At 52.1% G+C, this 25026-nt stretch overlaps 1 protein-coding gene across 1 annotated transcript in view; it reads right to left on the minus strand.

Annotated features, from left to right (window-relative positions):
• Positions 1–2628: 2628 nt before the first annotated feature.
• Positions 2629–25026, minus strand: part of Vps26c (VPS26 endosomal protein sorting factor C) — a 29201-nt gene continuing 6803 nt past the window's right edge. The window contains exons 2-8 of the mRNA XM_003463934.5: positions 17526–17669; positions 13775–13924; positions 9975–10055; positions 9465–9539; positions 5718–5868; positions 4790–4942; positions 2629–3909 (exon numbers count right to left, since the gene is read on the minus strand). Coding sequence (XP_003463982.2) covers positions 3827–3909; positions 4790–4942; positions 5718–5868; positions 9465–9539; positions 9975–10055; positions 13775–13924; positions 17526–17669 — 837 coding nt within the window. The 3' untranslated portion in view covers positions 2629–3826. The remainder of the gene's footprint in view (positions 3910–4789; positions 4943–5717; positions 5869–9464; positions 9540–9974; positions 10056–13774; positions 13925–17525; positions 17670–25026) is intronic.

The following is a 25026-nucleotide window of genomic DNA, read 5'->3' on the forward strand; positions in this document are numbered from 1 at the left end:
TTAATGAAGCTTGTCTGCCTTATTCTTGGCCTCCATGGAGTATTCTCTGCATCTTGCCACAACAGAGGATCAGAGGTCCAACAGACCCACACCACTCCGGGATTAGTTAAAAACTCTTTTTTTCTTTTGACTTGCCTGGTAGAAGCAGCCCAATTCAGTACAATGGCACGTGAGAAGCCAGATTTGCAAATTTTGGAGGAGGTCAAAAGTGAATTATCAGATTTCTCATGCTTGGGTGAAGATGATGGATTATGGTAAAATATATGCCTTTATAACAGAAGAGTGATGTGGGCGGATGATGACAGCGGCTCTGATGCTGGCCATGTGAGCCAAAATTGCTGTGAAGTGAAATGGAGCAAGAATCAACCCATACAGACTCAGGAAAGCAGATTCTGTGATTTAGATGATAAAGGAAACAGCAGCGTGAGTACATACTTGACTGGTCAAAATGTTGAGAAATGGCCACGAATCCAAATGGAACAATGCAATATAAGAACTAGGTCCAAAAAAATCCAGTGGAGGTCTTGGCAGAAATACAACAAATTGGCCAGAATACCAGCACTGCCATTCAATGCTGGAAACTGTAACAGATGAAATGCTACAAGATGCTCTAAAATACACAAAGGCTGAGAGAGTAAAACATTCTGTTTGCACCAATAACTATATTTAAAAATATATTTAGTCTGACCACCAAAAGCATTCATTAGTGTACTGTACTTAGCAGGGATTTCTCATGGTAACTGCAGGAATGTACAAGAACAATGAGTCAAAATATGGCATAAAAATGTCTGCCTTTGTAGATACAAAGACTTATGCTTTCAATTTAGAAATTTATCCTGCAACTCAGCCATCAGGTCCTTATTCATACAGTAATAAACTGATTGATGTTGTGAGCAGACTTGTTGCTCCCATCTCCTAAACTAATCAGAATGTGACAATGAACAATTGACTTACCAGTTTGTAACGGATGTTACCTTTGCTAACAGGATACAAACTGACCAGGCAGAAACTGTGTAGGAACAAAGAAATTCCAAATGAAATGTTGCAACTTCAAAACAGGTAACTATATAGCACAATCTGTGGATTTCAGAAAGATCCAAGATCAGCCTCAGATACAGTAAAGAAAAACAACCTGGTACTGCTAATGTCAACAATGCACCAAGATGGAAATATTTATAGGGAAACTTCCACAAAACAGAAGCCTGAGATGGAAACTTTCTAAAATAAAACCAAAAGAGTTGTTCTGGAAGCTACCTCAGGATAGCAGGTATTCAGTCAGTAGGGGCCATGAAAAGGATAATTCACCAGGGTAATAGTGTAGGACACAGAGCATCCAAAAGGACAGCCCAGACACAGGAGCCAGAAAGGTTACTGGCCATGGTATGTCGTATCCCCTAATCCTCTTGCTTGGGAGAGAACCCTAGGGTACCTCAAGACCTCCTTGGGGTAGCATACAAATGAAGGGGGATGAAGTCTCTTTCTTTAGCCAATGAAGTGTTTCAAGAAAGGACTCTTTATGGTGCCTACTTTGTAATTTCTTTACAGGAATTAGGAGGTCAAGTGGGGAACTGCAACTTGTGAGACTTGTTTCAGTAACCTCATCCTAACCTGCCCCTCCTGCTGAATCACCTTCTCCAGGTGCCTTCACTGCAGTCCATCAGAGCTTGGCAGGAAAGGGCTGCCCAGCAGGCATGAGCGTGCACGACAGCACAGGCAGGGTCCAGACTCAGGGACTCTGCCTGACACAGCCTGGGACAGCGTGGACTCGGACCCTGGGTAGCCACGCTGACCTCCAGCAGCACAGCATGGACACCTTTCCCCATCACTTTGTCTGCTGGGGTCACTGTGGCACAGATGAGGCCACGTCCCACCCTTTGCTCTGTGCTGTCACCTGACTCCATGCTGCTGCAGAACCACAGCTGTTGCAGAGGCACCTGGGAAGTTAAGTCTGGTACCAGGGTCATGGGTTCCAGAAAACCTAGCCCCAACTGTACAGGCAGACGTTGGTGACACCACTGGCAATCTGGTCACTGCCAGTGTGGTTCTCCACTCCCTGGCTTTTTACAGGGAAATGCAGATCCACACAGACTCTGGGTGACAGCAGAACCCGCCAGGCTGCCAGGGTTCCTGGGGTGGGGACACAGGCCCTGGGCTCCAGCTCTCTTTAATGTGCCATGTCCGGTATTGATCTTACTTTTATCCTGAGCCCACAATGTGGCAAGGGGCTAAGAAGTAGAGCCAGGCTGTTTCTGCTCCAGGAATCACAGATATGTGTTCCTGCCCTGACAGTCCCAGAACAATACTGCTTCAGATTCACCGTTCACAGCTTTCCTGCCTTATTTCTTGTTGGTCTAAATGGCAAACTTGACAGCTCCTAAGGCTGGGTCAATGGACATGCCCAGCTCTAGCCAGTCAGAGCAACTGCTGTCTAAACAGCCACACGCTTTGCATAGTAACACCATGGACACATCAGGTGGAAAGGGGAGGGGAGCGGCCAGCTCGATCGCGTACCTGGCTGCTCAGGATTGAGGGAAATCACACAGGTGGCCGGGCTGCCACTCAGGTAATGGTTATTCCTGAAGATACTTATCCTTTTACTAAAAAAAGTACACACTATACACATACCAAGGCTTTTCTCAAAATTTATTTAGTTTTTTTCAAGATTCATTAGAATTTTTTATTTCATTACAAATGATTTCTTCCTTACAGATTTCCCAAAAGGCACGGCCTCTTTGTTCTGGCTTCCGTGTTTAAACACATCACCAGGAACAGAGAATTATTGCACTCATGTGAGTATAAAAGATTTACAAGCCAGAAAAGCATCCTCTGGGAGGCAGCTCTCAGATGACTCAGCTTGCATTCACAGGGTCACTGGTGAAGCCCTTGGCAAAGCAGATCCGGGTGCTGCAGGGCGGCGGGGCAGCCGGAGGCTTTCAGCCCCAGCCTGCTGCAGGGGCAACGCCTGCAGGGGCCCGGCAGGTGTGGCTCACAGGCAGCGTGGAGGCCCTAGGAGGAGACAGACTCACCACTCAGGGAGCCGGGGTGCGAGGCTGAGGGAAACTCTAGCTGCAAGCCCAAGCGTACAAGCCAAGGGCATGCGCCTGGCACCTCCCTGCAGAGGCACCCTCGCCACCAACCTGGGAGGACGCTGCTGCCATTCAATACCACACAGATTGTTCTTCTCCCCTCAACCCCTGGGGATCTGGTGGCATGAGGGCACAGTGCCAGCTCTGCGGGCTATAAACACCCACCTCCGGCCAAGGATGCTGAATCCCCTCAGAGCATGAATGCTTCTATTCCAGTCCCCCAAAACTTGGAAGTTATAGTGAAAAACGTCACACAGGACTGCAGGACAGGGGGAGAGGGCCCGAGTTTCCAGCGGGCACCCTGGGCAGGCCTCCCAGGACAGCGTCCTTGACCTCACAAGTAGCTGCACGTGGCAGGCACGCTTCATGTGGCCTGGTCAGACTCTCACTATCGGCATGCCAGGCCACTCAGAGAGGGGTTCCCTCGTGTCCCCGGGGTGTGCCTTTCCAGCAAAGCTCAAGCTGCAGACACCACTGCCTTCCAGGCCGACAGAGGAGCAGGAACTCAGGAGCCAGCAGAGATGTTTCCCAGGTCTCGTGACAAAGTGCTGTGTCTACCGCACCCTGCGGGATGGTCTCTGTTTCGGTCTTAGCAGCAGTGCCCACGGAGCAGAAGCCGAGGAATCGACGGTCAGGTCCATTTCTGATACAGAACAATCTCGAAGGCGGTGCCCTGCCGGCCTGGGAGCCCTGCCAGCTGGGAAGCCATCCCTCTGTCGTGCCTGCTCCCCGCTCCCAGGCTACGTGCGGCACAGCTTCAGTGGGAAGTTCTCGGTGATGAGGTGATCGCCGTGCAGCAGCACCACGACGTTGACCTCGAACTCTGTGGGGTGGGGAGACAGAGGGCGTGTGTGCACTCAGCGGGAGCAGCCGGGACCCAACGCCAGGCTCTCTGGGGACGCAAGAGCGCTAGAGGCCAGGGAGCCTTCGGGTACCCCGGGCTTCCGTCCCGCCTGGTGTCACCTGGGGCTTGGGCAAAATCACTGAAGACCACTGTCACAGGTCAAAACTCCATGTCCACCCAAGGCAAGGACTTGAGAGCCAACGGAGCCACAGGGTCTCCAACCTCATCGATGGAGGCCCCCATCCAGAGCTCATGGAGATGGCAGAGGTGCGGCCCAGCAGGAGGCGGCAGTGGCCTGGCCCAGACCTCTGAAGGCCGAGCCCCTCCCCAGCCTGGTCTCCCCCCCACCTCCGGCTCCCACGCTCTCTGCACCTTGGCTGCCGTGAGCAGCTTTCCTATGCCCTGCCCCCGGCCTTGGAACCAGCTGACCACGGACTGAACCCTCCAGAGCCAAAACACAGATGTGCTCCTCTAAACTGGGTCTCCTGCAACTCTGGTCAAGCTGTGAAAGCTGATGGATGGAGCCGCTGTACGTGGGGCCTATGTGAAAAGCAGGGTAGAAAACTCCGTGCGGGACACGCCTGAGGCCTCGGGCTCCCATCCTCACAGGCACACAGAGGCCAAGAGCGCGGTCCTGGCTGGCACCATCCACACCTCCGTCTGCCCGCCCACCCCTCACTCAGGCTTCACGCCACATGACCGAGCCTGCAGTGACAGGGTGACCCGTGTGACAGTGCAGCCCCGTAGGAACAGAGCGACACGGCACCACCACCTCCACAAACCCCTGGGCAGTGGCTGCTTGGCAGTGCTCGGAGCAGCGATGAGGCCTCTGTGCCCACAGTGAGCCCGTGCCACTTACCCACTTTGAAGTTGGTGGTCTCCAGCGTGGGGCAGGTGAAGAGCCGGGGGAAGACCATGTGGATGGGCACCGAGAGGCCCCGGCAGACATCGCCGTCGGCAATCTGAATGTTTTGAATCTCTGTGGCGTCACGGGCGTAGCCTTCTGCACACCCTGGGGCGGGGAGGGGAGGGAACCACACGGGTCAGGACACGGCAGTCATGTCTCTGGGCCCTTCAGGCCAGCTCTGCCCCCATCTGTGCCCACACCCTTGTCCCACGTGGCTCCGGACAGCGCCCCGACCTGCCCTGCTCACAGTGTTCCCAGGGCTTTGGGAGGTGACCAGCAGGAGTAGGGTGCCGAAGAAGTGAGTTCTCAGCAGGCTGGGGGCACACACTGCACCCCAAGCCACGGCCGGAGGAGCACAGAGTTCACAGCCAGCCTGAACTACTCAGTGAGACCCTGTCTCAGAAAAAACAACCAATCCATTGATCAATCAGTCAGCAAAAGTGAGCTCTCTGTCTCCCTTGGTGACACAGCCTGCTGCAAGATGGCAGAGCAGGAAGACCCCTGCCAGATGCTCTCCTGGCACTCTAAGCCCCCCAAATAAGCCCTTATTCTTCATGAACTTCCCAGCCTCAGGTAATCTGTGGTATCAACAGAAAACAAACTCAAGAAACAAGACGTTCACTGCAGCAGAGACGTGTTCTTACTTTTGCGTCCACCCATATCTCTTTTTTGCCAGTACTGGGAATTGAACCCATGACCTTTCAACAAAGTAATATCTGCAGATTAAAAAAAATTTTTTTTGAAACACAGCCTGTTTCTCAGGTTGGGCTCAAACTTGCAAGCCTCCTGCGTCAGCCTCCTGGAGTGCTAGGATCCGGCTCACCTACACCATTTTAACCACTGACCACACAAGGGTGACAGGCAGAGGGCAGGGACGCACCGCAGGTCTCCACGCGGACCAGCTGCAGCTCGATGCTCCGGATGGCGGCGTCCGAGTGCTCCACCACCAGCTCGCCCGTCAGCGGCTGGGTGATGGCGCAGTTGGTGGAGTTGAGGTGGCCTCTGATGAGAAATTTGGGCAGCAGTGCTCTCTAAAAGAGAGGAAAACACATACGTCAGGATGGGAGGAAAAAACGGCAGTTACTTGATAATCACTTCAGCGCAGGTATTAAAAACTGCACAGTGTCAGGTAACTGACGCGACACGCTGGGGTCCTGTTTCACAAAACGGAAGAAATACAAGGACTGCGATGGCATCTTTCAGCATGGACACAAGAGACTGGACTCTTACACTCTAAACATACGAGGGGGACAGGAAAACATGGTGTCTGCATGGCCACGCGGCTCCTCAGAGCCTCCCCTCTCACTTCAGACTCTCAGCCACCCTGGAGTCCTCTCCTTGGGGTCTGCAATCGTGTGTCTGTGGCTGCCCTCACGTGCTGAACCAATGTAAAATGTTCCCCTTTCAGATCACTGTGACTGTGGGGAACAGCCGGGTGTCACACAGGCCCAGACCTGGTGAATGAGGTGGCCGTGGACACAGCGTCACGTTCTGAGGGGCTGCCTTTGCGCTGGCCTGGCCTCTGAGGACTGGCCTCAGAGCAGCCTTCACCGTATTTTTGATCACACCTTCTAAGGCCACTCAGGAAGAGGATTCCGGAGCTGTGCAGACAGTGGCAAGATGAAGGTCTGACTGCAACCAGGGGAGGACCTGAGGGCACCCAGGCAAAGCGGCTTTACTGTGATACATTCTAAAAACGTAAATGTTCCCTGTAAATGCTGATCCCGGCTGGTGCTGAAGGCTCCCACTGACAGCCTGCACAGGGCCAGCTCCAGACCCGGATCCAGACAGTTCTGCACGCCCAGAGTAAGAGGTGAAGGAGCCGCGGGAAGCTGGCAGGGGCGTTCAAGGACAACCATCATAAGGGAGAAAAGGGAAAAGTAACCAAAATCTTTCCTATCGTGCAATTCAGAAAAGCCAAGATTTTTATTTGAAGGAAACACCGAGGCGGGAGGAAAAGCCTTGGAGTCTTCTGAGATACAGGAAGCTGGCGGGGCGGTCTGCGGGAAGCGCGTGCCAGCTGTGCCTGGATCATGCCCTGTCCAACAGAAACACCACAGCAGCCAAAACCTCACTTAAAATCATGTATGTAACCGCCAATGTGCAATTAGCACACAGGTAGCTTTTTTGTGTGTTTTTGAGGCAGGGTTTTGCTTGCAGTTCAGGCTGGCCTTGAGCTCACTTTGTAGCCCACGCTAGTGTCGAACTCACAACAATCCTCCTGCCTCAGCCTTCCGAGTGCTGGGATTAGAGGTGTGAGCCACCACACCCAGCTCCATACAGTTTAATTTAAAATTTTCTGGGAGCCATGTTTTAAAAAAAGGGGTAAAATTAATCAGTGTATCCAAAACGTTAGCAGCTCTGCACATAATCAGTATAGAATTATGAACAATGTTTTCCAGTTTTCAGAGTCTCTGAGCTGGGTCACGATGCTTGACATCCTGCTCATCTGCGCGAAGCCAGCCACATCCTGTGTCAGGAAGGTCAGGAGCAACACGGGGCTGGCACTGAACCACAGAGCAGGGGAGCCCTCAGCTGGACCCCCAAGGACAGGGGCTGAGAGGGGTGCAGGTGAAGACAGGGTTACAAACACCAGTGAACGGAGCTGGTGTTCAGGGAGTGCAAGCCAGGCAGCTCACATCACAGCTCCTCCAGGGAGCTCAGGGGCGCAAAGCGGTCCACATCTGGCTCGGACCACCAACCAAGCAGTGTGACAGCGATGCACACAGATGGTGGCCACCAACCTGAGCCTCTTCTCCAGCTTCCTGTGCCCCTGAGGGCTCCCTACCTCCCAGTAAGTCCCTTTCCACCCTGAAAAACAGGCAGAGCCCAGGGATGCTTGTGCTCACGCCACGTGAGGCCCTCAAGTCCTTGTCTGCCAACACTGACGGCGACTTCCGCCTTCGCCCTTGTCTAGCACAGCTGTGAGGGGCCCACTCCGACCACCCCATGGGGCATTTCTGCCTGGGAAAGAGCTGAGCCTGGCACTGTGGTGACAGTGCTCCTCCTTGCACTCAAGTTCAAGCCCAGCCAGGGCAGCTTAGCGAGACCTGCTTAAAGCAAAGCTTGAGCAAGGGCTGAGGTTCACGCCTCGGTACTCCAGCTGCAACACAAAAACCAGCGGGTGGGATGCCAGGTGGTGCAGGAGGCTGAGGCAGGAGGAGCAGAGCCAGTCTGGCCCCATGTGGCAAGAGAGTAAAAGAAACAGTGGATGCAGGTGTGGCTCAGAGGTGCAGCTCTTACCTAGTACACGTGAGGCCCTGGGCTCCAAGCCCAACACTGCAGAAAGGGAAAAGCTGGCGTGCGGGGGCCATGGACAGTGCGCATGTGGCCCTACACAGCGTGACAGGCCTGGGATCACACGTGCGTGCCCCTGGGCTGTGGTGGGGCCCTAAACCCCAGAAGGGGCACTGCAGATGATGCCTCAGAGGGGAGAGACCACTTCAGTGTCAGCCCCGAGGAGGGACACCAGGGACGCTGTAACAGGAGGGTTCCCCCAACAGGGAGCGGGCATGCAGTCAGACCCTGCTGTTACCCAAAGGAAACACCAGAGTGGGACTGAAGAGATGGGGAGAGCCAGGCGTGGTGGCTCGCCCCTGTGATTCTGGCACTGAGGAGGCTGAGACAGGAGGGTGCCAAGAGTTAGACAACAGCCTCACTACTCAGTGAGACCCTGACTCAAAAAAAAAAAAAAAAAGGAAATAAAGCTTCCGTAAAAGAAGAGGGCAATCGGGGGCTAAAGGCAGGGTATGGGAATGGGAAGAAAAGCAACAGCAAGATACATCATGCAGAGGGACACAGTGGGATGAATGGGATGAATGTGATCACTGTGTGTATCTAAAATGTACAAAAGAAAGTGGGGAACAGAAGGCCAACTGGTCCTGGGTTGGGTGCTCTCAGAAACCAGATCTGAGTCATGGGAAGTTCACAGGGGCATGGGGTCTCCTGCTAGAACCTTCCGCAGAGCTCACGACGACATGCCACTTGCCTCCACTGCCCGTCCAAGGCACGAGGTCGGTGCTCACTCCGCATCTCAGCTGCCCCGCTTTCATCAGAGGGGGCCAGGGGGGAGGTCCCACCCGGAAAGCGGCAGGAGGAAGCCGCCTGTGGCCCCATCTATAGTGACCGTGGGGGCTGTGCTGGGGTTTGGCCAGCTACTGAGTGCTCGGGTGGAAACGATGTGAGAGAAGGCACTGAGGACAGTGAGAGGCAGGTGGCCCAATGCAAACCATGGCCACCAAGGCTGGGGGCCCAGGGCCACAGTGCTGTGAAAGGCAGGGGAGACAGGAGAAATCACTAACAAGCTGGGCCCCTCGGTGCATGCTGTGGGCCCAGGAACTCAGGAGGCTGAGGCAGGAGACTGCTGGCACCCAGGCATTGGAGGCCACAGCCTGGGCAACCTAGCAAGACCCTGTCTCAAAAAACACAAAGTCATAAACACACGACCCAATCTGAAGTGTGCTCTTCCAAGTCGTTACTGAGCTCAGGGCAGTCAGGGTGAAGACCCTCATCAACTCGGCCATGGACACTGAGCAGAGATACCCTGGTTGAGTTGGTTCCCAAATAAAGAGCACGAGGGTAGGGGTCATCCCCGGCCCCTCAGTGCACGTGTGCAGGGTGCACTCACCTCCTTGACATTCTGCAAGGTCTCCGGTGTGATGGTGAAGTCCACGGGGCTCGGCGTCAGCTTCCCCTTCTGTGGCTGGAACAGGAGGGACATGGTGAGCAGGCCGACTGGGGCCCGGGGTCTGGACACAGCTCAGCTGGAGGATAGCACCACGCTCTGCACCAGCTCTCCCCACCCCGCCCCTGGCATGGGGACTCAGTTTTCCCATCTGTAAAGGAGGACGCAGATGTCCGCACCTCCAGGTCCTTATAGGCCCAGAATTTAAAAGCCAGAGGCATCTACTGCCAGCCTCGCTCCTGGAATAAGAGCTCAGAGGCGTCGCCTGCACACTTGAGCATGGGGTACAGGCCGGTGACCCACACGGACAAGGGACCTTGGGGTCACTGCCAGGCTGGTGTTGCCGCCACCACCACTGTCCTGACAGCAGCACCCGAGAGGGATGCAGACACTTGCTGGACAGCAGGGACCACTCCAGGCCTGGAGGGTCGCGGGAGCCGGGGACAGGCTTACGGCAGAGTGCACGATGAACTCGCAGGTCTTCGTCAGGTCCTTGGCCAGCAGCGACCGCCGCATGTCACAGCGCAGCGTGTACTAGGGGGGAGAGGGGGAGTGCTGTTTTAGTGGGCTCTGCCCTCGGGGGACATCAAAGGGCCAGGAGGGCTGCCAGGGCGTAGAGAACAGTGTTGAGGGGCTGTGTGACACGGAGTCCAGGCAGGAACAGGAGTTACTATTCCATGGGGGGCACTGCAGTGGGGCGAGGGGCAGCCACAGGAAATGCACTTGGGCCCGGGTCCTCTGCTGCTGCCGGTGCGGGCTCCCGGCCCAGGGCAGGGAACCCCGGCTGACTTGCACCTCCCGCTCTGTAAGCACGGCCATTGGCTCACAGCCGCAGAGAGGATCCAGGGTATCACGGGGGCTGTCAGAGACCCCCGAACGCCAACCCTTGCTTCCCTGCTGAGCACAAGGCCCAGGTCCAGGCTCACAATCACACCCTGTCCTCAGGGGCACCCGAGGCACTGAGGAGCAACCCCCAAGGTAGCAGCAGAGAAGTCAGGGCATCAGGATATCTGGCTTCACAGGCATCTGCAGCAAGCAAAAGACTGGGGCCTCGACAGGAGTAGACAGACGCCAGCAACAGCACTAACACCCACAGAGGGCAGGGGATTTTGTGGTTGTTTGGATTTTTGGAATTCACGACCTCACGCTCACAGGCAGGCACCAAGTCATTTTGAACTGTGAAGGAGGCGGACTAGAATCTCTGTAAATTAACTGTGAACGTGCAATTCCAGCAGACATGGTGGTGTCCTACACTCTGTAGGACAGTGCAGACTCTCGCTAGTACGGCCACACAGTAGAAGGAACATAATAAAACCACCTATGATTTAAACACTTTTTAAAAGAAAAAGCAACTGCACAAAAAAGCAACTAGGACAGACTGACAGTTTCTTAGACACAGTACCTAACAAAGATGGAAACTAAGCACAGCATGACTAAAAGAGTCCTGAGACCTAAGAAAGAGCAGCAAGCCGTGCAGCAACCACGGCCTGTGAGCTGGGAACTGAACACGGCTGCGTTTTATTTTTTATTGTCTTTTTCAGTTTTTTTTCGGTACCAGGGATCGAACTCACGACTGCCTGCTTGCAAGGCAAGCGCTTATCCCGCTGAGCTAAATCCCCAGCCCCACTGGCTATGTGTTAAATCCTGTATTTTTGGTTTGTAATTTTTCTTCCATGATGATGCTGCAAAACAATTAAAATTATAAATGGGACAAATTTCCTCGTGTTTGTGTAACTTGAGAAACATGACGTTAGGGCTTAGTAACAGTGCTTTTATCTGAAGTAATGCATCAATGGTAACCTTCAGAGTACAGCAGCAGTGGGGGCGAGGAGGAGGGACGGTCCCTGCACCCCTACACCAAGGCCAGTCTTGTGAGCACCGGAAGTCACTGTCCTTTCTACTGAATAAGAAGACTAGAAAAAGGCCTCTCAGGTGCAGTAACTGAATACATGGATGGACAGGACAGATCAAAGAGTCATAAGCCTAGTTTCTCCTAGAATACAGATTTACTCAGAAGGTGCAATGACAAATTTGACTGTGAACTAGGAACTGATATTTCAAGGATTTACACTGATTTGAATGGTAACAAAATGTTAACTATGATTTTGTAGGAGAATCCCCTCTCCCATTTTTGAAATGAATGTACTTTTACTGACATAATTTTAAATGAAGTGTGTTAAGATTCAACTCTGAAATGATTCCAGAAGAAATAAATAAATACAGATGAAGCTGGGTGTGATGGTGCACACCTGTAATTCCAGCACTCCGGGAAGCTGAGGCAGGAGGATCACTGTAAGTTTAAGACTAGCCTGGGCTACAAAGTGTGCTCGAGGCCAGCCTAAACTGCACAGCAGACCCTGTCTCAAAAAGACAAAAATAAATAAATATACACACAAACACAGATAAAAAGCTGATGGCAGGGCTCAGTGGAAGAGGACCTGTCTGGTACACTCAGGCCCTGGGTCCCATTTTCAGCACCAAAAAAATCAAACTCAACATCAAAAAGGGCAAAATACTAGTAAATGTTGAATGGTGAAAAAGGCGAAGGAGACTTGCTCACGCAATCTGAGGTCAGACTAAGAAATCTCTTTTTCAGAAATCTGAGGGGTATTTGCATATGCGGGCAAATCAAAGTCGCAGCCTTCTGAAGTAAAGCTTCAAATAGTCAAACCTGGTGGCCGAAGCAAGGATGGGGCAGGGAGGGTGATTCTCCTGTAGAGGGAATTCAACAGCCGTAAGCTCCCAGCTGCGTTTGGGTGGCTTCCCGGTCCCGGTTACACACAGCTGTGCAGACACAGCACCCAACCTGTGTATTTGCAGGTTTTTGTAATGTTTGGGAAAGGAGAGTTCGTCTTATTTTAGTCTACTTTAATTTTACTTTATTTGGTACTGGGGATTGAGCTCACGACCATGCACTTGCAAGACAGGCACTTATGCTGCTGAACTAAACCCAGCCCTCCCATTTTTATTTTACACAAATTAATTTCTTGTCATTAGTGATCTCAATCAAGAGACTAGCAAGTATGACCAGTAAAGCCCTGATTTCACTCCCTTCAGCTTCTAAAGAGCGCAGCCTTCTAGTACTAAGTAAGTAATGTGGAACCACTCCTGGGTGCGTAAAGCAGGCTGATGCTGACTCCAGGCAGATGACAGACGTCACTCTCAGAATGAAGTGCTCGAGAGGCTTCAGGCTGGCTGCTGGCTCCCGCTCCTTTCCTTCGTGGTGGGATCGCTCCCAAGCCAGAGCTGGTCACAGGAGCCCCCATGCCCCAGTGCCTGGTGTTCTATGTTGCTGAGTGGCTTCCTCTAAGAGCCGGATATGGCCCGTCACCACCTGCACCATGTGGGGCTGTCCAAAGCCTCTGGGCGTGTCATGTATGTGCACACCTGCGTGCCTAGCCTGAAACAGGTGCACTAATCCAAAAGCTGGGCACAAGATTTTCTTCACAAATACAGTGCACCATCTGACGTCCTAGGCACCTCAGAAAACCCACATGCAGACAAGGCCTCTGTTAAAGCTCTCAGGTGTTTTGAGGATCCTCATTTTAAAGGTGCAGTATGCTAAGTGCTACCAAATCCCAGTTATCACTGAAAACTTCTAAACTAAAGCAAGTGCTGACTGTCATCCCCCAGGGCACGGACAGAAGCCAGCAGAGCTCTGTCCCATCCGGCAGGGAGCAGCCCGTGGTGGGCAGCACAGAAGCAGCTTTCTTCCCGCAGAATAAAGGGGAGGCTTTCTCCAGCTCCCTCCACAGAGGACAGAGGCAGCTGCGGGACCCACCAGGCCCACCAGGGGTAGACAGGAAGTCATAAATCCACTTCCCCTCATTGACAAGGTCTGCTCAATGAAGATGCAAGCCTACTTCAAGGAGGAAGTCACCTTGGGGTCTTCAACAGAGAGAAATTTATGAGACTAAAATAACGAGCCATGTGCTGGTGCCAGGAAGAAGTCAGGGCGGATCTATTACCCGACAAGCGAAGCACCTTGAAGCATCCATGTGGCCTGAGCAGCGTGCAAAGGGATTTTACACAGTCACAGCGCAGGTCCTACCCTTGGTGATGTCACACACGAAACCCGGTGAGCAGAGCAGAGGCGAGCAATCCACACTCAACACAGTGCACAGGAGTGCGTGGGACACACCGGTGCTCAACTCCTGGGCCCCGAGAGCACCTTTCGGCGGTATGAAGAGTGAGCCAGCTTCTAGCAGGAGGACATGGAAGGCATCACGCCACGGAGCCTCTGGGACACTCACCTGGATGTTGACGAACACGCCATGGTAGGTCTCATACAGGACCTTGTTGCCCTTCACATGCAGAGGAAATTCAAAAGGAATCTCGGTTTTCCCACTGGGAAACTTTCCTGGCTTCACCATCTCTATGGTGCTGCTGATAATCTGGATCGGCTATAAAAAAAGAAAAAAAAAAAAAAACAAACTCAGTCCATCAGCGCATACTTGTAGATGTCCCCCAGATGACGGAGACACAGCGACCTGGCTGCCGGATGCTACCCGCCCTTCCAGGTGTCTCTGGCAGCAGGGTACTGGGCCTGCAGACGAGCACTGAGGTGAACTGCTGCCTTTTTGTCCTCCTTGACAGTACCAGGGATTGAACCTAGAGCCTCTGCACTGAGCTACGGCCCAACTCTTTTCATTTTTCAACTTGAAACAGGGTGTAAGTTAAGCTCCCCAGGCTGGACACGAGCTTGTGACCCTTCAGCCTTCCAGAGTGCTAGGATTATAGGGGTGGCCCACCAGGCCCACTGAGTTAGCTCCTGTTTTTCTCTCATTCTTTCTCTTTTCTGGTCTTTTCGAGCCAGGGTTTCACTATGCAGTTCAGGCTGGACTTGAACTCGGGTCACCCCTCCTGCCTCAGCCTCCCAGGTGCTGGGATTACAGGTGTGCAGTACTGTGCCCAGCCGGTTCCGTTGTGTAACACTCTGGTGCGGTAAGGGTTCACAACTCACAGCGCTCTGCCCTCCCCTAATGGCTAGAGCTGCAGAATGCAGAGGCGGACATAGCTGGTGGTCGTGGTGGTGTCAATCTGCTGGGGATGCCCAGCTGAACTGAGTCAGCGCGGCTCTGGGAGTGGAAGGCCCACCCGAGCACTGCTGCCCACAGGGAATGGAGGGAGAACTGGAGGGGGCGATGTGTGCTGCCGAGTCTGCTGGAGAAGCTTGTCACGCTGGCTTTCCTGACATTCAGGAATTCAGCTGTTACCACAACTGTCGCTGAGGATGGCTTGGGTCCCTGGTCCTTGCTTTGAGTGTCACTTCCTGGTTCCAGTGCAGACCCTCAGCTGCTGGCACAGTCCTTCGTCGTCCTGCAGGCGCCCTTCTAGCTTCCACCGCTGACCGCAGGGCCTTCCCGGTGCGGATATTTGTTAGACTAGCACGAGACACTGCTGTGGCTCTAGGCTGAGGTGGTTCGTGAACAACAATGTAGGCATCCAAGCAGCCAAACTGCTAAGTTTGGAATTTAATTAACTGAGCTCGGACCACTCATATACAGATCCCCTGGTTCAGAGTCCAAACAAGTGGCACTGAACTGCAAAGTTAGAGTTTTTAAAAGAGAGAATCACAAAAGACATCCTGTAGAAACAATTTAGCTAGAATCTTACATTAATTTTTGGTTGACACTGTATCCTGCTTCTTTTGTTAAGCAGGTTAATTTTTCTCTTATGGGTACAGCTCACTCTGCTTTTCTCATGAGACTTGTACCCTGAGTAATTTTCCATTTTCCTGGGTCAAATACAGGGCACTAGTTAAATGCAGGGCTCACGATGGCCTCAGTTATGCCAAGCCACAGCACAGGCATCTGGCTGGACTCTTAGGTCTCTAGCGCAGACAGATGCCTTGCACTCTCTGCACTTGAGTTTCTGGGTATCTGCCTGGCCATGTGGCTAAAGAGCCTTGAGAGTTAATATGGAAAGGTCTAGAGGCTGGCAGAAGAGGCAGCCCCTGCACACTCTAAGCTCACGGGCCAGAGGGTCAGAGCCCGGAAAACCACAGTACCGACAGACATGCTGCTGCTGGGGGGAGGCTCAGGAGACTTCTCCTGGGCAGGACCAGGTGGCTGCAGGTCCCGGCAGTATGCACTGTGCTGTGGCAGGAAGCTAGTCTACATGTCACTTGTGTTACTGACACTGCCTGAGCGGTGGAAACCTTTCAATGCAGTCACTCTGGGACTGCGGCGTGGGCACTGCGGAGGGCTTCCACCTGGGTCCATGTGGGGAATGAGAGCAGAGCCAGCAGGGTGACTCCAAGTGGTGCGCTGGGTTGTTTTTGCTTTTCCTTAGTTTGGCCAGGAAGAAAGCTCCAGTGGAGCTGGGGCTGCACGAGGAAGCAGTGGTTTGGTGCACAGGAGACCCTGGGGCTTCAGTGTCGCCCACCTGTTGCTAAAGTTAATGGGAAGAAAGGTCTGGAGTTTTAACAGCACTCCGATTCAGATTTCAGTGAGGTGAGCCGATGTCAATGCATGTAACACTGGTTTTTAAGCACTGCTTAAATCATGTAATAGACAGAAACCAAAGGAGGGTTAAAACTTGAAGATATATATATATATGTGTGTAAATTTTCCCCCCTTTGGTACTGGGATTGAACTCACGACCTCCTGCTTACCAGGCAAGCTTGAGCCACTGAGTTAAATCCTCAGCCTGAAGCCCTATTCTTTTTAACATGGACACACTGTATTGGTATGTTGCACTTTGTAAACAATTTTTTTTCTTTTACTTGTGGGTGTGATTTTCCTTTTGACTTGCTTTTTGGAATTTTAATTGTTGTTTAGTATTTACTGCATGTTTGAAAAGAATTTGGAATAAAGTTAGTAACTTTAGACTTCTGTCTGTAATCAGGTTGTTTAGTCAGGCATTGTGGCTTTTAACTTTGAAACATTTTATTTTACTTTTGTCTTTTTCCTTTTTATCGGTACCGGGGATCGAACTCATGACTGCCTGCTTGCAAGGCAGGCACTTATGCCGCTGAGCTAAATCCTCAGCCCCCAAAACATTTTATTTTTGAGACAGGGTCTTGCTGAGAATTTCAGGCTGGCCTTGAAGTCAAGGTGAGTCTCCTGCCTCAACCTATCAAGTGCTGGGATTACAGGTGTGCACCACCATGCCCAGTTCTGGTCTTTGCTTTGAGCATTGCTTCCTGGCTCCAGTGCAGATCCCTTAGCCTGGCACAGATCCATCACCGGCCCAGCTCAGACTTTCTTACTTCCACCACTGGCCTTTGGACCTTGCAGTGCAGATCCTTGATGTGGAATCACTGGAGACAGTCTCGGGCTCTTAGCTTCTTGCTGGACTTGTGCAGGACACTGCCGTGGGATCCAGGCTCTCGGCTGGATCCTTCGGATCTCTAGTGCACAGACAGATCTCTTGTGCTCCTCTACATCTCACTTTTTGGGTGGGTATTATTAAATAATCCTATAAACCACGTGAGCTGTATTAAGCCCAGCGCCTTGCAAACCACTGATGACAACACACGTGCTCTTTCTGCTTGTGTTCACATCACCCTGAGAAAATTTCCGGCATGGAATGGGAATTTCTAAGCGCTAATGAATAAAAGAATGACTTCTGCAAAGACGTGGGAAGCCCCTACATCAGATCATCTCTTAACTCTTCCCCAGGGAAAGGAAGCAGTTCAAGGAGCTCACGTTCTGAACCACGAAACTACATGACACGAAAGAAAAGCCACTCGCCCCACCTGCGGTGCACCTTGTCTGCTCCACCAAGAGTGATGTACACAGCTATGGACAGTGCTGACTCAGGACAGCGGGCACCGTGAGCGGCTTCTCCAGAGGGCTTTCTAGTGGTGAACTGAAGCCACCCACGGCCCTCCTAACCCTGCATATTGAGCAGGGATGGAAACAAGCAGACCCCACACCAGGAACTATTTAGAAACAAGTATGTGAACATCTTCAGGTTTACAGTAAGTCCCCAAAGGATGGGGATCAGCGTCCCTTGCAAATAACCAGGGCGAAGGAAAACCCCACGGGCGCACCTTACCTTCACAGAATTGTAGAAAGCTTCGAACACGCCCACACTCTTGGCACTGAGCTGCAGGTTGACGGCCCCTTCCATCGTCAGGGCCACTCCCTGGTGCTGCATGGAGTCCTTACTGGAGATGACCACCACACCGGAGAGCATCTCCTGGGGGCGAGAGGCAGGCTCTGATCACACCTCCATGTGCGCCTCTGTGTGCCCCCTAACCAGTACCTTACTGGAGCCCCTGGATTCCGGAATGAGAGAGCCCTGCCTGGGCAACGCTGGGTACCACTAGGGCGCTGGGCGGGGCCTCCTCGCACAACTCTGCTCCTGGCTAGGAGAATCCAGCTGCTGTCTATCCCAAGGGCACAGCAAAAGGCCAGGGATGGAGCCTGCAAGGGGTCAGCACCACACAGAGCACCTGCAAGGCAGGCAGCAGCCACCTGGGGGACTGTCCCCAGCCCTCCGGTTCCCGCGTGCTCAGACACCCACGCCTTTGCCCTTGGTTCAGAGATGCCTTCATGACAAACCGTCCTCATGTAGCAGATGATAATTAGCAGTAGGATGAGGACACTGGCCATATTCTCCTTAGGACTGCAGGGGCTTTGTGTCAACACAGATCTTGCTGGTAGCAGGGAGTGAGGGGATTCAGTGGAGAAGGAGAGGAGACAATACCATCAGAGAGTCCATGATGAACACAGAGCAACACCCTGAGGACGGGACTCTGGCAACAGCTGACACCCATCAAATGGTCTCACAGTAGCAGAAAGGTGCCCACGACAACAAAAAAGAAACCAGAAACAAACTAGCCTGCAGATCAACCATTAGAAAACACTTGGGCTCCTAACGCTAACTGGCTAATCTCTAGTCACCCCGTGAAATGTTCTATCTTGTTTTGGGGGAGTCAGGAACACTGTCCCCCTTAGATGTTTTAGCTATTCTGTGTTTTCTGCTACCCATCCCAAGCCCCTAAAATCTATGTGAAAACGTACTCTATCATCACCATTTCCTTTTTTTTCTTTTTTCTTTTTGTTTTTTTTGAGACGGGGTCCCACCATGCAGTTCAGGCTGACCCTGAGCTCACTCTGCAGCCCAGGCTGGTCTTGAACTTGCAATGATCCTCCTGCCTCAGTCTCCTGAGTGCTGGGATTTCAGGTGCCACCATACCTGGCTATTATCACCATTTTAGGCAGAATTCAGTGAGAGCTGATTTTGTTCCTAAGAATACCAACATCTCACAAACAGATTTAAATAAATATTCTTGCAAAATAATTTAAATTATAACTTTATGATTCCATTAATTTTATACAGCCCAAGTCAAACAGAAATTTTTAAAAAGCTAAGTTTTTTTTGTTGTGGTGGTATTTTGTTGTTGTCATTTGGCTTTCTGAAACAGGGTCTCCCTGTGCAGGTCAGGCTGGCCTTGAGCTCACTTTGAAGCCCAGGCTAGTCTCAAACTTGCAAGGATCCTTACAGGAGTGTCCCACCACGCCCGGCAAAAAAAAAAAAGCTAAATTCATGAATGTATCTTTCAATTTTTGACTAGTAGGTACCAGAAATAAAATGGAAACAAAATAATTTTGCGAGCTTTGTGAATTAAACAGTACAGCAGCACTATCAGGCAGGCTCTCCCTATCCAACCCGACACTGTCAGTTAATGGCCGGGAACAGCTCTGGGGCTGACCACTGGCTGGCAGGTTATCGTGATGCCATCAGTGCTCCCGTTCTTTATCCCTGTGGCACCCAAAGGAGAAGGCAGCACAGTGCTCTGGGAGGAAGTAGAGTATTTCATGACTCAACAGACTCACTTGTCATTCTTTGATACAGTAGAGCATATACAGTAACTAAAAAAGGCAGTAGAGAAAATACAGAAAAAATTCTGTTGATAAATCAGGCTTTCTTACGATACACAGTACAGATCCATCTCGTTCCTACCCACAAAGGGAGGATCCGGAATGAATCCAGGTGTGGAGCTGAGAAACACAAGATGACAGAGTTAGGACCCCTGGAAGGCGGGAAACAGACTCTTCCTGACCGTTCTGACACAGAGGTAGGAGGGCCTAAACTGAAATGAGCCAGGTGTGATGGCACAAACTTGCAATCCCAGCACTGAGGAGGCTGAGGCAGGAGGATGTTGCAAGTTTGAGACCAGCCTGGGCTACAGAGCGAGCCCAAGACCATCCTGAACTGCACAGTGAGACCCTGCCTCAAAAAAGAAGTCAAAAAAAAAAGAACTGAAATGAATGAAAACTAAAGCTGAACCAAGAATCTCTGCCGTCTGCCCAGGATGGCACCAATAACTTGCCCAACACAGCAGGCAAGAGCCGTGAGGGGGTCCAGGACACCAAAGTGGGGCCCTTGGGCCTACAGGATGGAACCAACCCGGAAATGATGCAGAGAAATCAGAGCAGATGTGCGACTGCTTAGGGGAGGAGCCACGGCTTGTCACCTGGCAGAGGTCCTCAACCTGAAGGCAAGGCCACAAGACACACAGCTGAGGGGAGCACGAGTCTCCCACTGCAGGCCCAGGGAGGCCCAGGGCTCTGGACAGCATGGCTCAGGGTCCTGCGCTGTGCTGTGTCTGCGGGCACCTGGGACCCACGCTCTTATGGAAAGCTGAGCTGACCTCTAATGAGGTGCCCAAGGCACCACCCACCCCAGTCCCTGCGGGACGCTGGGAGTCTGACCTGGGAGCACCGGGTGCAGAGCTAGGCCTCCCGCGGCCTTCCTGAGCCAGAGACCAACAGATCTGCCTGGCACGAGCACAAAGCACCATGCCTGACCATGCCTGCTGCTCACCACTCCTCGCAGCCTCACTGGCATCCTCGGTGGAGCGCAGGACCAGGCCTGCCCAGATGGACAGCAAACGGGACCACACTACCCACGCTGCCTTCTCTAGATCTGAGGCCACCAGCAAGCCACACATCTTTTCTCCCAATTTGCTCTTGGGACAAAATGCAGAAACTGTAACTGGGATGCGGGATTTATAGACGGCAGCGTCAGGTCAGCTGTTCCTTCTTGGCTCCCTGGAAATCACACACAGAACAAGAGACGCGGCCAGGCAAGCTTGGGTCGGCGCATGGGGACCGCGCACCAGCCAGGGAGGCACAGGGCTTGGACCAAGTGGGCACTGGCTCTGCCCGGAGGCTGGGGGGGTGGGGGGCAGCTCTGTGCCATGGGACGCCCACTTCATGCTGGCCACTGGCAGGGACTAGGTTCTCACAACCCCCTGGGCTGTCAGCTGGGGCAGGGAGACGTCGTCGGGAAGGACCCAGCTGAGATGGAGCTGGGTGGCAGAGCACCGGCTCAGGCTCCAACCCGCCGCACCCCCTAAACATAGCAGAGCTGAGCAACTCCACTTGCCCCAGGGATCGAAGCCCTGCGGCTGGGACCTCAGAACCAGCCCCACCTGAGTGTCACGGCCGTGGGTCAGGGCACCATGAGACGCAGGTGCCTGTCGGGAGTGCAGCAGGCCGAGCCCTGCGCCTGCTGGAGCTGGAGCAGGCAGGTGGTTCACGGGGAAAGCTGGCGGAGGATGTGAGTCAGTGGGTGGGTCTGCACCTTCTTCACTCCAACCCTCCAGGCGAAACGTGTGAAGGCTTGTTCCACACCTTACCATACTACATTATATCTGAAAGCTAGTACAGCCTGGAAGTTTTGGCATAAAACCAAATACAATAGAATGCAAAAACTTCAATCTTGTTGGCCATCGCTGGTTATTGTATCTTAGGACTGGTACTTTTTAAGCTGGACTGATGGGCTCAAGGCCAGTACAGGCACCCCTGCAGCCACTTTGGGATCTGAGGAAGATCTGGGAAAGGCAGCAAGTCGCTGGATATTTTTGGCCCAAACAGAACAGCTCTAGTTTATGTTTAGCAAGTAATCAACCTGTAAGTTTATAAAAATCTACATCAAGAGTTCTATGTAAGAGTTCACTTACCAAGATTTCACTGCTTCAATTATTTTTAAACAATCTTTACCATAAATGATGTTCCTTGTCTTGAACTACTCAGAAGAAAACACTCATTCGTAATTTACAAGATGGAAGGTAAATGTATTTTCTACCACCTTAAGAAGAAACCATTTCTCTGGACCTGAACTTTTTCCTCCCTACGACCGAGAGAATAAACGGTCTCCTCACTGCAGGAAGTAGGGCCTGCCCGGAGACTGCTCTCTGGACTCACGTCCAGGAAATCCGGGTGCAGGTGAAACACCAGGCTATCTCTGCATGCTGTCTGAAAAATTTCTGACACAGCATCTTTAAGGGGGTGCTTCCTCTTTTCTTTGTGGAAATGTTTAAATGTTAACATTTTTTGAAATGGAAAAAGGCAAGTAAGAGAAAGGTACGGTTTCTCTGGAAACGGGATCCAGAGAATGCTCTGGAAGCGAGCACAAGGGGTGTGCGGTCAGCTGGGCGTCCCTGCGAGCTCAGCCCTCAGCGTCACGAAGGCTCTGGGAACTCTGGCTGCTGGTAGGAGAGATCTCCAGGGTTCCAGGGCCCCGCAGTGCCTGGCTCCCGCGAGGTGGGCCTGGCCTTGCCGCCTCTCACCAAGGCCTGGACATCCAGACAGGGCCCAGCTGGTTTCCTGCCACTCCTGCACTCCTGGGTAGGGACATACCAGCCCAGCTGGCCACCAGCAGCAGCCAGTGCTTTCTGAGCAGAAGCCGGAGCCCAGTGAGGAACCCGAGCGCGGAGAGATGGACAGAGCCTGGCTGTGAACCCTCCGGGTGCCACTGGGAGGACAGTGAGCACAAGTGGAAAGTGGCTTCACTTCCACCATGGAGGACCTGGCCGTGCTCAGCCACTCAGCGAGGACAGAGGACTGCAGGGGGGAGCAGAGGGGCGACACTGAGCTTACGTGGCCAAGGAGCCAGCCTGACCAGGAGAAGGGTCACAGAGAGAGGAACAGAAAGCCGTGCTGGGAGACAAGAGTGACCACAGAGGCAGACTTCCTGGGACAGGTGTGGAGAGCTGCGAGGGTGCCAACCGGGGAGGGAAGAGAACAGAGAAGAGAGGTACTGGCCTCCTGGAATCTGCCGAACTGCTGGCTCCCAGCCCGGGAGAGGCGGCATTCAGGGCGGGGGAACTGGATGCAAGGCACAGACTGCGGGTCCGGGCCACGAGGAGGTCTGGCTGGTGACACACAGCAGAACCCTGACGCCACAGGAGCAGCAGGCAGGCAGGGAGATGCTGACCGGGGCAGCTGAGTCAGGCCTGACCCCTGTGACCTGTGCAGGCACCACCGGGGGTGTGCGCACCCATCACGGCTCTGCAGGCCGCACGGAGACAGTGGACACGGTGGCCCTGCCCTGCGGTTTCAAGCAGGCTGGGGTGATTCTGCAAATACTTCTCGTTGTTACATAAGGGCCGGGCTGGAATTTAGGAGACCAGCCTTTTTGGGAGTATTAGGTTATTCCTGAGAAGAGAGACCTACATACTGGGTGCGATGGCCGTTTCCTGAAAGGTTCAAAACTCCCGCCGCTCTGCAGCCGGCCCACCTGGAAGACCTTGTTTGCCCCCCTCACAGCATCCGGTTCTGATTCATTACTAAGAACCCAGCAGGAGGAAGTGCAATGGTTGCGCTTTTCATAAAGCAGCAAAAGCTTTGCAGTTTTTCTTCGCAACAAGAAGCTGTTGCGTACCGTAAAGGGTTTGTTTTATTTAAAACAAATTACATGCAAGCTAAAAAGGCAAAATGAGAGTACCAAGGCTTTGTGGTAAAACTCAGCCTGCAGTGCACAAATCCCGCATCACTGAAACGTGGCCACGCTGGGGAAGAAATCTCTCACTGATGGATTTCACAACAGTAGTATCTAATAGTGTCGTTTTCATGAGCACCTGTGCCAGACTTAAGAATTTAAAGCATACTGAGTTTATTAAAAAAAAAAAAAAGAATTATGTCTACATTAGGGCAAGATTTACTGTAAGGTTCTAACCAATAAGCCCCCGAGTATACTAAAGATACAACTTATGATGGATCTGAAACTTTTCAATCAAGAACACATTAGGACAGGGTATGGTGGCGAATGCCTGTAATCCCAGCATTAGGAGGCTGAGGCAGGAGGACCCCTGTAAGTTCGAGGCCAGCCTCAACTGCCTCAAAAAAACCCCAGGACACCATGCAAGGAGGTGTACAGCCATACCAGCTTCCTGAGCCAAAAAGTGTCATAATCCCTTTGGTCGCTGACCATCCTTCCTCCAGGCCAGAGGCCAGGCCAGACGGTCTGGAAGTCATGTGACCAGCACTCGGCCATCTTCAGGCTGTAGTGTGATTATAAAGTCATGGTAGACAAGAGGAGCTGCTAGCACCAACAGGCTGCGCGGACCACGGAGAAGGCAGAAGGTGCCGATCCTCCACCAGCCAAGCCCAGGGGTACAGGTTAACACACTCGCTCCTGTCACAGCCACGGGGTTGCAGGGTTCCTGGAGTCTGTCTTCTCAATCACAAATCTCACAGCTGCTGAGAAAGCTGGCCGGTGCAGGCAGTGTGGAACACTACTCGATGGGGTTCTCATGAGAGATATGTAATCGGAATCAGGTCCCACACGAAGTCCAGGTGCTGGAGGCAGGGGGAGGACTCCCAGGAGGGAGCGGGCGGCCCCAGCGGTCCCACCTGACCTTTGGATGATTTTCTATTGTTTTCTACTCCTGAGTGAGAAAACCATATTCCCTAAATTCCCAAATCTCTACCCATACTTATGTGAGTCATTCTCTTACTGACTAACACTAAACCAGGTACAAGCAATGCATGTTCAGTGTGTAGATTTAGAGCTTATTCAAAATAAGAGTAAGTCTTACCACATCTGTCTGGAACTCATACCTATAATATTATAAATAAAAAAACCCATCATGAAGACCACAGCCCCACTCTCCGATCCAGGCATCTACAGCACTATCAGCCTTGGGCTCAAGGCCTTGGGTTCAACGGGGTGGGGGGGCGCACACAAAAATCTACTACAGGTCTAGGAAATTTTGTTCAAATGCTTTAAGGCTTCCAGTTAACACACAACAATTTTTTGAGCACCTACTAAATGGCAGATATTACCAGATCTAAACATAGAAACAGTAAATATATACATATATACTTTAATTAGGAGGATTCATACAACAAAATCCCAACAACAGAAAGTAATTCGTGTAACGACAGAGCTATGTTCAACAGTGTCTGCCTGGCAAGCGTAAGGTCAGGAGTTCGATTCCCAGTACCAAAAAAAGTACGTTCAGTATCTTTGTAACTGCTGGTTATCAGGGAATTACAGTAAAATTTCCCACAGTATTGTCTTTTCTTGCTCCCCATCATATTCTTACTCTTGTTAAAGCTGTTTTCACAAATCTGCTCATAAAAAACTTTAAATATTAAGGCTAGGTGTGATAGCACATGCCTATAAACTCAGATACAGGGGAGGCTGAGGCAGAAGTATCTCAAATTCAAGGCCAGCCTAGACAGCACAGCAATCCTAAAACATAAATAAAATGTTAATACTCACACAAGAAATTAACATCTGGTCATATGAGTTGTGG

This window comes from Cavia porcellus, unplaced genomic scaffold (assembly GCF_034190915.1).
Source record: "Cavia porcellus strain 051 isolate PalLab524CR breed Dunkin Hartley unplaced genomic scaffold, mCavPor4.1 scaffold_15, whole genome shotgun sequence".
NCBI classification, from domain to species: domain Eukaryota; kingdom Metazoa; phylum Chordata; class Mammalia; order Rodentia; family Caviidae; genus Cavia; species Cavia porcellus.